We start from the raw sequence: 17,246 nt of genomic DNA on the forward strand, positions 1-17,246 counted from the left end.
TAATCTGAAATTCAAACTAACTTCAGAAAAGATAAACTCTTTACCTCAATCTAATTTTATGAGGCTGACCTGTGAAACCACATGAAGAAAGAATCTTTCTTACCAAATCTGCAATCTGAATGTTTAAGGTCTTTTGGGTCTAAGTAGGACACGGTCAGGGCACTTCAATATCCTCAAATTTCTGTATAATTTCCTTCCAAACCACAGCCTCAGGAAGCAAATGGTTATGCCCCAAAGTATAAGGGAATATCACCAACATCTCCAGTTGGCACCCTTACTGCCCTCTCTCCAAGTTAAATCCATAGTATACAATCTCTTACTTGCAAGTACCCCTGTCCCAGTACGAAATTCAGTATCAGCTGGAATGCTGTTGGCATCAAGCACAGAAACTTGTTCAAACTGGCTTAAAAATAAGTTGACTTCTTATAACAAGAAATTCAGAAATCTTGCAGCTTTTATCAGGGTTGACGGGTTCTGTGGCTCCAGATGTCACCAAGGATCCAGGTTTTTTCCATCTCTTTGTCCTGCTGTCCTCAGCTTTAGGGTCGTCCTAACACTAGTCTCTTTATTACCTCAGTGGTGCTATCAGTAGCTTAAGCAAAATGCTTCCTTGTTCACATCAGATTGGCTTCTCTTTCCTAGAGACCCCCACGTCAATACATCTTCAGTGTGTTACTGACCCAAACTGATTTAGTTCAGCCCACCCTTGGAATCAATTACCGTTAAAGTAAATGAAGTAAACCACGGACGGCTCAGACTACATCTGGGGTGAAACAGAAATGGAGATGTCAAGTACTAATTCAACGATAACATTAAGTTGGGTACTGACAATCTTTAAAATGACATCCTTTCAATAAATTTGAAATGTTTAAAAGTAAGTAATATTAAAACAAAAAGGGTCAAACTGATACAAATAAGGCAATGGCCTGAAGAATAATTCTGTGCACCTGTATGTTTATGATAATGCTGTATTTTAAATTTAGTTGTATGTGTTCTTTTTAAAAAATCTTTTTTTCAACGTTTTATTTTATTTTTGGGACAGAGAGAGACAGAGCATGAACGGGGGAGGGGCAGAGAGAGAGGGAGACACAGAATCGGAAACAGGCTCCAGGCTCTAAGCCATCAGCCCAGAGCCCGACGCGGGGCTCAAACTCACGGACCGGAAGATCGTGACCTGGCTGAAGTCGGACGCTTAACCGACTGTGCCACCCAGGCGCCCCAAGTTGTATGTGTTCTAAACTAGAATGTGAACTCTTTAAGGCTGAGGAAAAAACACTCATTTTCTCTGAGGGTATCAAAAATAGTGTCTGACACAATAGGCACTCAGATGTTTAATGAATGATCGAATACATAGGTGTTTAGATTATTAACGGTTTCACCTATTTCAGATTTAAGAAGTGATAGATGGAATGGAGATAAGAAGTGGAAATTAGTGTCCTTTTGGAGATACTTGCTTTTGCTGAGCCCATAGACATATTAACTCCTCCAAGGTGAGTGATAAAAAGAAAAGCCAGAAGCAGTCAATGTTACTATACTTTTTCTTTTCATTCTATTATTTTCTTCTGCTAACCATTCTTTTTTAAAGTTTATTTTTATTGTTTTAATTTACATCCAAGTTAGTTAGCATATAGTACAACAATGATTTCTGGAGTAGATTCCTTAATGCCCCTTACCCATTTAGCCCATCCCCTTCCAATAACCCCTCCAGTAACCCTCTGTTTGTTTTCCATATTTAGGAGTCTCTTACGTTTTGTTCCCCTCCCTGTTTTTTATTATTTTTGCTTCCCTTCCCTTATGTTCATTTGTTTTGTATCTTAAAGTCCTCATATGAGTGAAGTCATTTATTTGTCTTTCTCTGACTAATTTCACTTAGCATAATACCTTCCAGTTCCATCCACGTAGTTGTAAATGGCAAGATTTCATTCTTTTTGATTTCTGCTAACCATTCTTATTTATTTTGCTTTTTATTTTATTCCCACTTGTGCCTTAAGGTTAATTAAGGGCCCTTTAAAACCTATGGAGTTTTAAAATATGAAATAAAAATTTGTGCTCACTTCAGCAGCACATACACTAAAACTGGAATGATACAGAGAAGATTAGTATGGCCCCCTGTGCAAGGATGATATGCAAATTGGTGAAACATTCCACTTAAAAAAAAAAAAGAAAGAAAAATTTAACTTAATTTAACAATTAAGTGTCCACTGTGTTGCCAGTTTCATGCTATGGACATAAACACAAATGAAATAAAACTCACAATACAGGAGAATCTGACAAAACCAATATTTGTAGTAAGAAAAATGAGTATAAAGTACTATGGGAAACAAATGAGTTTGTCTAATTGGGCAAATACCTAAGAAACCAATAAATCTATATTGTTGGTTATTTGCAATGTTCTTACATGTCTTGTTGCATGGTTCTAATTTCTCTGCTAACTTTAAGAGGTTGTAAATTAAGTGTTGGGCAGGGGGGCATTACAAAAAAGGGTAAAATTTTAAAAAGCCTAGAAGAACCAAAATCAAAGAGCAATACCAGGAATTAGTTTTTGATCAAACTATTACTTCAATTTGGAAGTGGCAGGATATATCCAGTCCATTCTACTTTTGCTCAAAACTGTGGTATCTAGATGAAAGAATATGCTATCAACTCTATCTGTCATTCCCACCAATTCTCTCAAAGTGATACCAGGGGGTATGTATGTTTGAGTCAAGAGTAATTAATTTTAAAACAAAAAAAGAAACAAAAAACATTCCAAAATGAGTTCTACGTATGGGTCTTGCATCAAACTACAGTTAGGTTTTACATTAAATGCAAATTGATAAAGGAGAAAAATTCAGAAAATGAAAAAGCTATATTGTATTCACATAAGATCTAGACCTATAAATGCAAAATGTTTATAATGAGAAATTGCATATGCTTTTCTTCTTTCTTATCAAAACAACATAATGGATTATGCCTTCCCAAAAAGTACAAGTAGTACTTTTGAAAAATTAATATCAGAAATAGTTGTATACCTGAAACTAATGTAAATACTATGTGTTAACTACACTCGAAAGTTTTTCAGAAGAAAAAAAAATAGTGGCTCTAGTGGAATAGCTGGAAATAGCCAGATATAATCTTGCCAAATTAAAACATCAACTAAGTCTCTGAATGGTTGAGTCAAGGAAAAAAAAGTTATTTTTTCTAAATTCTTTTTTAAAAATTTTTAATGTTTGTTTATTTTTGAAAAAGAGGACACAAGTGGGGGGAAGAGTAGAGAGAGAGGGAGACACAGATTCTGAAGCAGGCTCCAGGCTCTGAGCTGTCAGCACCTGACTCGGGGTTCAAACTCACAAGCTGTGAGATCATGACCTGAGCCGAAGTCAGATGCTCAACCGACTGAGCCACCCAGGTGCCCCCATTTTTCTGAATTCTTTAACTGCTGTTTTATATTATGCAGGAGGCACAAAGAATCTATACAATGGCTGCTCAATAAATGTGCTGATATATGCTTCTGAAAAATTTATCAGGATTAAAAAACTACATGTGTCTGAAATCTGGCTACGTTAACCTGTAAAATTTATTAACCAAAATATCACACTTAGCTCTTCACTATTACACAAGGCCATAAGAAGCCAATAAAATAATGAATAAATAATCTCTGTACTTATTTTTTTAGTGGTACTTACCAAATCTCCAATGGTAGAAATTACTAATTTATATAAAACTTTATAGTAAAAATGAAAAAAAAATCTCAACTTATAGGTCATAATAACTTACCTCTTAGAAGTAAATTTTTTTTCCAGATCCTCATTGTGAACCAGTTTTGTATCCCCAAACTGCCATGATGATTGTAGATCACAGCCTACATCAAGCCGGCACTGGTTAAGAGTATCATGTATGAAACTATACTCTCTAGTGTTGGTGCAACAAGGTGACAAGTAAGCTAAAGATAAAGAAAAGGGCAAGTGGTTATTTGACTTTAAAATTACATCTTTGTACATCTACACAATGACATAATATCAAAACCAGAAAAATAATATTGGTACAATCCACAGATCTTAAGATTTTATCAGTTTTACATATACTTGTATTTGTGTGTATAGTTCTATGCAATTTTACCATATGTATAGATTCATGGCAACCACTATAATCAAGATTCATCACCACAAAGATCTCCCTTACTGTTTTATAAACAGAATCATACTGATAACCCTATTCCCCTTCTCTGTCTCTAAGTCTTGAAAACTGCTCATCTGTTCTCCATATTTTATACCTTTGTCATTTCAAGAATGTTTTGTTAAGTAGAATTTTGTATTTGTGACCTATGGACATTAGCTTTTTTCATTCAAGATAATCCCTTTGAGATCCAACTAAGTTGTTATTTCAGTAGATGGTTTCTTTTTATTGCTAAGTATTCCATGGTATGGATGTACCATAGTCTAACCATCCACTCACTGTAAACCTAGGTGGTAGCCAATTTTTGGCTATTCCAAATAAGGCTGCTATGAACATTTGTGTATGGTTTTTGTGTGGACCTAAGTTTTCACTTCTCTGGGATATGCCCAAAAGTGCAATTTCTGGGTTATATGATAATTGCACATTTGGTGTTTTTAAGAAACTATCAAACTGTTTTTCAAAGAGTGGCTGAGCTATCTTACATTTCCGCTGGTTATATGACTGATTTGGTTTCTCCACATCTTTGCTAACATTTGGCATTGTTATTCTTTTAATTTTAGCTGTTTCATCAAATGAGTAGTGGTATCTTATTGTGGTTTCCATTTCCTTAATGGCTATGATGTTGAACATCTTTTTATATGCTCATTTGCTGTCTGTACGTCCTCTTTAGTGAAATGTCTGTTCATGTTTTTTTCCTTACTATTGGAATGTCTTTTTCTTACTATTGAATTTGCAAAGCACTTTACATGCTCAAGATCTGAGTTCTTCTCAGATACATGATTTACAAGTGTTGACAAGGATGTGGAGAAAAAGGAACCCTTGTGCACTGTTGGTGGGAATGTTAGTTCTTCAAAAAATTAAAAACAGAAATACCATATGATTCAGTAATTCCACTACTGGGTTTTTACCCCCAAAAATGAAAACACAAATGTGAAAAGATACATGAACCCCTATGTTTAGCGCATCATTATTTACAATAGCCAAGGTATGGAAGAAGCCCAAGTGTCCAATGATAGATGAGTGGATAAAGATGTGGTATATAGGGGTGCTTGGGTGGCTCAGTCGGTTGAGTGTCTGACTTCAGCTCACGTCATGATCTCACAGCTCATGGGTTCCAGCCCCGCGTCGGGCTCTGTGATGACAGCTCATAGCCTGGAGCTGCTTTAGATTCTGTGTCTCCTCTGCCCTTCCCCAGCTCACGCTCTCTCTTTCAAAAAAAAAAAACCATTAAAATTTTTTTTTAAAAAGCTGTGGTATATATATTTACAAATTAATATTACTCAGTCACAAAAAAGGATAAGATCTTGCCATTTGCAACAACATGGATGGACCTAGAGGATATTATGCTACATGAAATAAGTCAGAAAGAGAAAAAACAAATACCATATGATTTAACTTATATGTGGAAAATAAAAAACAAAAAGTAAAAATCAGACCCATAAATAGAAAAACTGATGGTTGCCTGAGGGAAGGGGGGGTGGAAGGAAGAGCAAAATGGGTAAAGGGGAGTAGCAGATATGGGTTTCCCATTATGGAATAAATAAGTCATGGGGAGAAAAGGTACAGCATAGGGAATATAGTCAATGGTACTTAACAGTGTTGAACATTGTATGGTGACAGATAGTAGCTACACTTGTCGGGAGCACAGCATAATGTAGACTTGTTGAATCACTATGCTGTACACCTGAAACTAATGTAACATTGTGTGTCAACCATACTTAAAACAAAAAAACAAAACCCTACCTTTTCTCCCACTAAGCTTGTATTTTCACTTACCTAACAGTCTTTTACAAAAATTTTTAATTGTGATGAAGCCAATTAATCAACTTTTCCTTTTTTTTTTTAAAGTTTATTTATTTTTTTTTTAGTAATCTCTATACCCAGTGTGGGGCTCAAATTTATATACCTTGTGCTTTTGACATCACTTCTGAGAACTATTCTAGATTCTTCAGATTTCTTCTAGAAATTTTAGTTTCACATTTTCCATTTAAACCCATGATTCTTTTTCCACGATTTTAGTTTCAAGTAATCTCTACACCCAGTTTGGGGCTTGAACTCACAATCTTGAGATCAAGAGCCGCATGATCTACAAAATGAGCCAGCCAGGCCCCACCCATGATTCAACTGTAATTATGTTTTGTGTGAAGTAGGGAGAAGTTCATTTTCTTGCCTATGGATGCTGTCCAATTGCTCCAGCAATATCTGATGAAAAGACTACCTTTCCTCCATTGAATATACTTTCATAAAAATTAATTGAAAGAAAATCAAACAAGTGTATTAATGTGGGTTTATTTCTGGAGTCTCTATTCTGTTCCACTCATGTCTATTCTTCTGCCAATGCTATGCTGTCTTGATTACTGTAGCTACAGAGTAAGCTTTTAGTATTGAGCAGAGTAATTACACTTTGTGTTTCTACTTCAAAATTGTGTAAGCTATTCTAGTTTCTTTGCCTTTTCATGCAAATTTGAGAATAAATTTATTTACAAAAAGACTTGCTGGGATTTTGAGAGAAATGGCAATAAATCTAAATTTGTGGAGAACTGACATCTTCATTATGCTGAGTCTTCTAATCCATGAATGTAAGTACACCTCCCCAGTAACAGATTCTCTTTGATTTCTTTCATCAGCATTTATTGTTTAAAGCAAAAACACCATACATGTTTTTGTTAGACTTCTACATATGTATTTCATGTTTTGAGCTATTATACATGGCATTATGTTTGATATTCGTGTTAATTTTCACGTGCTCCTTGCTAATCTATAAAAATTTAACTGATTTTTTCCATTTTTTAAAAATTGAGACATAGCTGAGTTGGTATACAATAATATATTAGTTTCAGGTATACAACATAGTGATTAAACAATTATATACTTTACAAAATGCTCACCACAATAAGTATAGTTACCATATGTCACCATCCAAAGTCACTACAATATTATTAATTATATCCCCTAGACTGTATTTCTCATTCCCATGACTTAACTTATAACTGGAAGTTTGTACTTCCTAATCCCCTTCACTTATTTTGCCCATTCCCCCAATTTCTCTCCTCTCTGGCTACCCTTAGTTTCTTTTCTGTATTTATGAGTCTATTTCTGCTTTTTTCTTGTTCACTTGTTCTGTTTTTTAGATTCCACATGTTAAGTGAAATCATATGGTATTTGTGTTTTTCTAAGTTATTTCACACAATATAATACCCTCTAGGTCCATCCAAATTGTCACAAATGGCAAGATTTTATTCTTTTTTATGGCTAATATTCCTGTGTGTATGTGTGTGTGTGCACATATACTCCATCTTCTTTATCCATTCAACCATCTATGGACACTTAGTTGCTTCTATGATTTTTCTATTTTAATCATGCATCCAGTGACCTTGCTGGACTTACTAGTTGGGGACTTTTTTTTTTTTTTTGTAAATTTCTTGGGTTTCCCTACGTTATCTTCACACAGAAAGTTTTATTTCTTCTTTTCTTTTTTTTTATTTCTTCTTTTCTTGTTTTTAAATCAATTTCATTCACTTTTTGCACTGGCTAAAATTTCCAGCACTATGTTCATAAGAATGGTAAATGAGAATGTTCTTGCCTTCTTCTCTTACAGAGAAAACTTGTTGTTCATCATTAAGTGTGATGTTAGCTACAGTCATTTTTAATATACTCCTTATCAAGTTGAGGAAATTGCCCTGTTCTTAGTCTGCTGGGTCTTTGTCATGAGTGTTGAAACTTGTCAAATGCTTTCTTTGCATTAATTAATATGATTATGCAATTGTTCTCTATACTGCAAATATAGATTCACTTTCAAATACAAAACCAGGCTTGCATCCCTCAAATAAATTTTCTTTGGTACTCTGGTCTAATTCATTTTATATACAGTGCTGTTGAATTCGCTTATATTTTGTATAAGATTTCTGCACCAATATTCATGATGGATATTGGCATGTGTTGTTCTTTTTTTGTATTGCATTTGTCTGCTTGTAATATCATAAAATTATTTTCTATTTTCTGGAAGAGGTTCTGTGGAATTTGTATTAACTTTTTTTAAATGTATAGCATTCTGGGGCATCTGCGTGGCTCAGTCGGTTGAGTGTCCTACTTCGGCTCAGGTCATGATCTCATGGTTCATGAGTTTGAGCCCTGCGTTGTGCCCACTGCTGCCAGTGCAGAGCTCACTTCATATCCTCTGTCCCCCTCTCTCTCTGCTCCTCCCCAGCTTGTGTTCACTCTCTCTCAAAAATAAAATAATTAAATTAATAATTAATTAATTAAATGTTTAGAATTCTCCAGTGAAACCATCTGGGTCTGGAGATTTCTTTTCCAACAATGTTTTGTTACTTTGTAGTTTCTGACAAATGGGTCTATTTCATCTATGTTTATGTAAGTAGATCTGTTCATAGTATTCCCTTATTAACCTTTAATGCTGTGGGTCAGAAATGATATACCATTTCATTCCTGATAGTGGTAATTTGTAATATTTGTCCCTTCTGTCAGTCTTGCTAAAGGTTTGTCAAGTTTTTTATTTTTTCAATCAACCAACTTATTTTTCATTGATTTTCCTTCTTTGCTTGTTTTGGGCTTGTTATTCTGTTCTTATTTTCTTAAGGTGGAAGCTGAAGTTAGTTATGAAATCATTCCTATTTTTAAAAAATTTAATTCCAGAACAGTTAACATACAGTGTTAACATATAGTTTCAGGTGTACAATATAGTGATTAAACAATTCTATACGTTACTCAGTGCTCATCAAGATAAATGTACTCTTAACTCCCCTTCACCTATTTCACCCATCTCTCTACCCACTTCCCCTCTGGTAACCATCAGTTCTCTATAGTTAAGAGTCTGGTTTTGGCTTGTCTCTCTCTTTTTTTAATAATTTTTTCAGTGTTTGTTTATTTTTGAGAGAGACAGAGTATGAGCAGAGAAGGAGCAGAGAGGAAACAGAGAATCTGAAGCAGGCTCCAGGCTCTGAGCTGTCTGCACAGAGCCAGACAGGAGGCTCAAACTCCTAAATGGAGATTCATGACCTGAGCCAAAGTCGGACACTTACCCAATTGAGCCACCCAGGTGCCCCACTGGCTTGTCTTTTTAATTTTGTTCATTAATTTTCTTCAATTTCACATATGAGTGAAATCACATGGTATCTTTCTCTGACTGACTTATATTGCTTAGCATTATACTCTCTAGATCCATCCATGTTGTTGCAAATGTCGATTTCATTCTTTTTTATGGCTGAATAGTATTCCACTGTGTGTGTGTGTGTGTGTGTGAGAGAGAGAGAGAGAGAGAGAGAGAGAGAGAGAGAGAGAGAGAGTATTCCACGTCTTCTTTATCCATTCATCTATCAATGGACATTTGGGCTGCTTCCATAATTTAGCTATTGTGAGTTATACTTCAATAAACATACAGGTTTTTGAATTAGTGTTTTTGTATTCTTTGGATAAATACCCAGTTGTGGAATTACTAGATCATATGAAATCCTTTCTATTTTCTAATGTTAAGTATTCAGTGCTATAAATTTGTTAGCAATGCTTTAGCTGTGTCCCTAAAATTCTGCTATGTTGCATTTTCATTTTGATTCAATGCATTTTATTTCTCTTGAAATCTCATGAATATTTAGAAATGTGTTATTTTCCATGTGTCTTGAGACCTATTACTTTCTATGAATTTCTACTTTGCATATGGTCCAAGAACATATTCTGTATGACTTCAATTCTTTAAATATGGGGAGATGTGTTTCAGGGCCCAACATATTGTCTATCTTGATTAGTGTCAAATGAGCATTTGAAAAGAATATCTACTCTGCTGTTGTTGGGTGAAGTCATGTATAAATGTCAATTAGATTCTGTTGTTTGATGGTGTCAAGTTCTTCTGTATCTTTGCTGATTTTCTGCCTTAATAGTTCAGTTCTACCAATTGTTGACACAGGTATACTAAAGTCTCCAGCTATAAATCTGAATTTGTCCATTTCTTCTTTAATTTCTAACAATTTTGATTCATGCATACTGAAGCTCCGTTGTTTGATGTATACACATTAAGGTTTGCTATGTCTTATGGGTAGATTGACCCTTTCTCTCATCATTATGCAACATCCCTCTTTGTTCCTGGTAATTTTCTTTCCTCAGAATTCTGCTTTATCTGATATGAATAAAGCCAGTCTTGCTTTATTTTGGCTGTTTCCATGGCCTTTCTGCCTATGTTACTTTAAAAAATGTGTATCACTATATCTGCAGTGGATTTATCAACATTATATACTTCAGTCATCTTAAAAAATATATTGTATCAAAAAAAAGAAAAAATATATTGTATCATTCAGGGCCCTTGTTTCTTTCTTCTCAAGTGCACATGGAACATTCTCCAAGATATATCACATACTGGGTCACAAAACAGCCCTTCATAAGTATAAAAGAATTGAGATCATACCACGCACATTTTCAGACCACAATGCTATGAAGCTTGAAATCAACCACAAGAAAAAAGTCTGGAAAACCTCCAAAAGCATGGAGGTTAAAGAACACCCTACTAAAGAATGAATGGGTCAACCAGGCAATTAGAGAAGAAATTAAAAAATATATGGAAACAAACGAAAATGAAAATACAACAATTCAAATGCTTTGGGATGCAGTGAAGGAGGTCCTGAGAGGAAAATACATTACAATCCAGGCCTATCTCAAGAAACAAGAAAAATCCCAAGTACAAAATCTAATAGCACACCTAAAGGAAATAGAAGCAGAACAGCAAAGACACCCTAAACCCAGCAGAAGAAGAGAAATAATAAAGATCAGAGCATAAATAAACAATATAGAATACAAAAAAAAATGTAGAGCAGATCAACGAAACCAAGAGCTGTTTTTTTTTGAAAAAATAAACAAAATTGATAAACCTCTAGCCAGGCTTCTCAAAAAGAAAAGGGAGATGACCCAAATAGATAAAATCATAAATGAAAATGGAATTATTATGACCAATCCCTCAGAGATACAAGCAATTATCAGCGAATACTATAAAAAATTATATGCCAACAAACTGGACAACCTGGAAGAAATGGAAAAATTCCTAAGCACCCACACACTTCCAAAACTCAAACAAGAAGAAATAGGAAACTTGAACAGACCCATAACCAGTGAAGAAATTGAATCAGTTATCAAAAATCTCCCAACAAATAAGAGTCCAGGACCAGATGGTTTCCCTGGGGAATTCTACCAGACATTTAAAGCAGAGATAATACCTATCCTTCTCAAGCTGTTCCAGAAAATAGAAAGGGAAGGAGAATTTCCAGACTCATTCTCTGAAGCCAGCATTACTTTGATTCCTAAACCAGACAGAGACCCAGCAAAAAAAGAGAACTACAGGCCAATATCCCTGATGAATATGGATGCAAAAATTCTCAATAAGATACTAGAAAATCAAATTCAACAGCATATAAAAAGAATTATTCACCATGATCAAATGGGATTCATTCCTGGGCTGCAAGGCTGGTTCAATATTCGCAAATCAATCAATGTGATACATCACATTAATAAAAGAAAAGAAAAGAACCATATGATCTTGTCAATTGATGCAAAAAAAGCATTTGACAAAATTCAGCATCCTTTCTTAATAAAAACCCTCGAGAAAGTCTGGATAGAAGGAACATACTTGAACATCATAAAAGCCATTTATGAAAAGCCCACAGCTAATATCATTCTCAATGGGGAAAAACTTAGAGCTTTCCCCCTGAGATCAGGAACACGAAGGGATGTCCACCCTCACTGCTGTTGTTTAACATAGTGTTGGAAGTGCTAGCATCAGCAATCAGATAACAAAAGGAAATCAAAGGCATCAAAATTGGCAAAGATGAAGTTAAGCTTTCACTTTTTGCAGATGACATGATATTATAGATGGAAAACCCGACAGACTCCACCAAAAGTCTACTAGAACTGATGTATGAATTCAGCAAAGTCGCAGGATACAAAATCAATGTATAGAAATCAGTTGCATTCTTATACACTAATAACGAAGCAACAGAAAGACAAATAAAGAAACTGATCCCATTCACAATTGCACCAAGAATCATAAAATACCTAGGAATAAACCTAACCAAAGATGTAAAAGATCTGTATGCTGAAAACTATAGAAAGCTAAGGAAGGAAATTGAAGAAGATATAAAGAAATGGAAAAACATTCCACGCTCATGGATTGGAAGAATAAATATTGTTAAAATGTCAATACTACCCAAAGCTATCTACACATTCAATGCAATCCCAATCAAAATTGCACCAGCATTCTTCTTGAAGCTAGAACAAGCAATCCTAAAATTTGTATGGAACCACAAAAGGCCCTGAATAGCCAAAGTAATTTTGAAGAAAAAGACCAAAGCAGGAGGCATCACAATCCCAGACATTAGCCTCTACTAAAAAGCTGTAATCATCAAGACAGCATGGTATTGGCACAAAAACAGACACATAGACCAATGGAATAGAATACAGACTCCAGAATTGGACCCACAAAAGTATAGCCAACCTAATCTTTGACAAAGCAGAAAAGACTATCCAATGGAAAAAAGACAGTCTCTTTAACAAATGGTGCTGGGAGAACTGGACAGCAACATGCAGAAGAATGAAACTAGACCACTTTCTTATACCATTCACAAAAATAAACTCAAAATGGATAAAGGACCTGAATGTGAGACAGGAAACCATAAAAACCCTAGAAGAAAAAGCAGGAAAAAGACCTCCCTGACCTCAGCCGCACCAATTTCATAGTTGACACATCTCCAAAGGCAAGGGAATTAAAAGCAAAAATGAACTATTGGGACCTCATGAAGATAATAAGCTTCTGCACTACAAAGGAAACAATCAACAAAACTAAGAGGCAACCGATGGAATGGGAAAAGATACTTCCAAATGACATATCGGACAAAGGGCTAGTATCCAAAATCTATAAAGAGCTCACCAAACTCCACACCTGAAAAACACATAATCCAGTGAAGAAATGGGCAGAAAACACGAATAGACACTTCTCTAGAGAAGACATCCAGATGGCCAACAGGCACATGAAAAGATGCTCAACGTTGCTCCTCATCAGGGAAATACAAATCAAAACCATACTCAGATACCACCTCACACCAGTCAGAGTGGCCAAAATGAACAAATCAGGAGACTATAGATACTGGAGAGGATGTGGAGAAACAGGACCCTCTTGCACTGTCGGTGGGAATGCAAACTGGTGCAGCCATTCTGGAAAACAGTGTGGAGCTTGCTCAAAAAATTAAAAATAGATCTACCCTATGACCCAGCAATAGCACTGCTAGGAATTTACCCAAGGGATACAGGAGTGCTGATGCATAGGGGCACCTGTACCCCAATGTTTACAGCAGCACTTTTAACAAGAGCCAAATTATGGGAAGAGCCTAAATGTCCATCAACTGATGAATGGATAAACAAACTGTGGTTTATATACACAATGGAATACTATGTGGCAATGAGAAAGAATGAAATATGGCCTTTTGTAGCAATGTGGATGGAACTGGAGAATGTTATGCTAAGTGAAATAAGTCACACAGAGAAAGACAGATACCGTATGTTTTCACTCTTATGTGGATCCTGAGAAACTTAACAGAAGACCATGGGGGAGGAGAACTCCCCCATTGACTCTAAAAAAGTTAGAGAGCGAGGGAGCCAAACCATAGGAGACTCTTGAAAACTGAGAACAATCTGAGGGTTGATGGGGGTAGAAGGGAGGGTAGGGTGGGTGATGGGTATTGAGGAGGGCACCTGTTGGGATGAGCACTGGGTGTTGTATGGAAACCAATGTGACAATAAATTTCATATTAAAAAAAAATAAATAAAAACATATTGTGTCAACCCGTTTTTTTAATTGGTATATATCATTTACACTTAATATAATTGGTATGTTAGGGCTTAAGCCTGCCATTTATCTGTTTTTTCCTCCACTGTTCAATTCTTGATTTCATTTTCCTGACTTCCTATGGGTTACTCAAACATTTAAAAAAATCCATTTTGATCTATTTTTATAAAAATCTTTTAACTCTGATGTAACTGTAGATTCACATGTAGTTGTAATATATAATACAGAGAGCACCTATATTCCCATTCACCCAGTTCCTTCCAATGGTAACATCTCACTTTATAATTATTTCCTCTATATACACTGAGAATCACATCAGAGAATGTTACAACTTTTTTTCCAACTGTCAAACACAATTATAAAACTCAAGAGAAGGATGGCTCATTATATTTCCCTGTATTTTGAATCTTTCCTTAATTCCTAATGTTCCCAGCTTCCTTCTTCTGTTGCTTTGTTTAGAGAACTTTGTTCAGCCATTCTTTCAGCCATGTGTTGATGAAAAAATTCTAATTTACTTCATCTCTACTTCATTTCTATTCCTGAAGGATATTTTTGCCAGGGACAGAACTATGGGTTGACAGTTCTTCTCCTTCTATACTTAAATGTTATGCCACCTCCTCCAGGCTCCATGGTTTCTAATGAGAAATCTTCTGTCATTCAAAAAAATTTTCCCCTATAGAGGCACCTGGCTGGCTCAGTTGGTTGAAGCACATGACTCTTACTCTTGGGAGTCATGAGCTCAAGCCCCCTGTTGGGCACAGAGTTTACTTAAAAATTTTTTTTTCCCCTTATAGATATGTGGTTGCTCTAGTTGCTTTCAAGATTTTTCTGTCCTTAGTCTTCAGAAGTTTGATTATGCTATGCTATAGCACGGACTTTTTGAGTTTATGGACCCTTCAGCCTTTTGACTATGCAGGTTTATGCCCTTTGCCAAATTTGGGAAATTTTTTAGCCAATATTCCTTCAAGTACTTTTCTACACTCTTTCTCTTCTTCTTTGGGGACACTAGGACAAAGATGTTAAATCTTATATTATTGTTCCACACATTCCTGAAGCTCTGGTATTTTTTTCTGTGTGTGCATGTGTACGTTCTCCCGTGTCATTCAGGCTGAGTAATTTCTATTGTTATTATCTTCAAATTCACTGACTATTTCCAATGTCTTCTTCTCAACTCTTCTCTGGATCCATCCTTTGAGTTTTTATTTTGATTATTGTATTTTTCAGTTCCAAAATTTCTACTTGGTTCTTTATTACATTTTGCATTTTTTTGTTGAGATTTTCTATTTTTTCATTTGTTTCAAGAGTGTTCATAGTTGCTTACTGAAACACCATTATAATGGCTGCCTTAAGAGCCTTGTCAGATTAATTCCAACATCTGTTTCATCAGAGTATTGGCATCTATGGATTACTTTGTCTCATTCAAGTTGATATTTTTCCTGGTTGGTAGAAAATGAGTGATTTCAAAAAATTTTATTTTGGTCATTTTGGATATTGTTAAGATAATTCTGGATCATATTTAATCTTGGGTTTTACCAAGCCTCTACTGAAATTGAGCTAACAGGGGAAACTGCCAGTAAGAAAAGGGAGGGACTGATTTCTTTACCACCAGATTGGACTGAAGTCCTGGCTCCCTACAGAGTCTCCAACAACACTGTGTGTGTGGGGGGGGGGGGGCTGCTTTGTTACCATGAGAAAGGGGTAGAAGTCACTGCTCCTGACTCAGCCTCCAATGACAATGTGGGAAAGGGACAGGTGTTTTGTAACTGACAGGTGTGATAGCAGTCCAGGCTCCATACTTGGTCTTCATGGACTCTATTCCAAGTGAGAAGGGGTGGCTCATCACCACAGGGCAGGGATGGAAAACCACTGACACTGCAGGGGAGGGGATGCCAGGGAGGGGAACCTGTTACTGCCATGAAGGGGAGAGGAGTGGATAGAAGTCTAAGCCCTCCACTTAGCTTTTGCTAACAAAGGTGTACCGGCTATATTTTTCCCCCTAGTTTTTTGTAGGAGTAAGGGACATACTGTCAAATAAGTTTCTATTTTTCTAGGATGTGCCCTTCCTAGTCCTTTTCAAGGGAGAAGACACTTTTCTTGAGGCTTTCTGTGTCTATTCCAGCTGGTATTCCTGGACTGTTGGCATATGATCTGAGACATGGAGGAAACAAAAACATAAAATCCAGAGAACTTACTGCAGTGACATTCCTTGAGTCCCAGGGTTTTTAAGTGGTCCATCTTCTCTACACCTTCCAAAGTCTTCTACTATTTGTTTTGTGTATAATGTCCAGCAATTTTAAGTGTACTTAGTGAAAGGGATAGGAGATATGTCTGTTTCATTGTGTGTGAACCAAAGGTACATGTGTGTTTAAGGAATTAAAGGCATGACTTCATCTAATTTTATATAGTCAAAACAGAAGATGAACACAAACTAAGAATCAGAAAAATGCAGTAATAGTTATGAAATAACCCCGCCTTCCTTGGAAATAGTAAATATTACCTTTCCCAGCTGCCCTCCTGATCTTGGGAATAGTGAATTTCTTCAAAGGATTGACTTCTACACCAGCAAGTAATAAAGGCTCACTGGTTGAGTTCATTTTCCATAGTGTCTTGTGTTTAGCAATATCTTTCATTTCCATTTTGTTGGTGGCCTAAAATCAACCCGAAATTATTAAACAAAAGGTCAATTAATAAGTAAGAGGCAATGGCAGTAAAACTTTAAAATTTCTTACATGGAATTGACACACTGTCTTGGTCACACTCACAACAGGTTCCAATCACATTTTGTCAGGTCACCCAAAATAAAAAATTAACAGCTTTAGCTTTTACATAATGTTTTAAATATTTATTTTGTAGCTTCTAATAAACCTTTTCTCTGTAATTTACAAAACTGTAATGGGGTAACTAAAAGTGTGTGTTCCTGAAAAGTTTAATAACTTCCAAACAATTTTAAAAAAATGTTTATTTAATTTTGATGGGGTAGGGACAGAGAGAAGGAGATAGAGGATCTGAAGCAGGCTCTATGCTGACGGCAGTGAGCCCAATGTGGAGCTCAAACTCACGGACTGTGAGTCATTACCTGAGCTGACACCAGATGCTCAACCGACTGAGCCACCCAGTCACCTCTGAACAACAATTTTTTATTAACATCTGGTAAAATTCTTGCCAAATACTATGTTTTTAAAAAGCATTTTGTCTATACACTTCTGTGAACAGAATGAATTCTCTAAATCAGAATCTCTGCCTGTGGGAAAAACCT

The 17,246-nt window shown here is 35.8% G+C and overlaps 1 protein-coding gene and 1 non-coding gene across 2 annotated transcripts in view; one reads left to right on the top strand and one right to left on the bottom strand.

The window, feature by feature from the left end:
• The window catches only part of TEX15 (testis expressed 15, meiosis and synapsis associated), a 64,271-nt gene extending 47,628 nt beyond the window's left edge, over nucleotides 1-16,643 (bottom strand). Inside the window, exons 1-2 of the mRNA XM_043560981.1 lie at nucleotides 16,488-16,643; nucleotides 3,757-3,922 (exon numbers count right to left, since the gene is read on the bottom strand). Coding sequence (XP_043416916.1) covers nucleotides 3,757-3,922; nucleotides 16,488-16,626 — 305 coding nt within the window. The 5' untranslated portion in view covers nucleotides 16,627-16,643. The remainder of the gene's footprint in view (nucleotides 1-3,756; nucleotides 3,923-16,487) is intronic.
• LOC122479214 lies at nucleotides 2,047-2,154 on the top strand. Its single transcript, XR_006296280.1, has one exon. It is a non-coding gene; the product is annotated as a U6 spliceosomal RNA (small nuclear RNA).
• Nucleotides 16,644-17,246: the final 603 nt, after the last annotated feature.

Source organism: Prionailurus bengalensis, chromosome B1 (assembly GCF_016509475.1).
Source record: "Prionailurus bengalensis isolate Pbe53 chromosome B1, Fcat_Pben_1.1_paternal_pri, whole genome shotgun sequence".
NCBI lineage: Eukaryota > Metazoa > Chordata > Mammalia > Carnivora > Felidae > Prionailurus > Prionailurus bengalensis.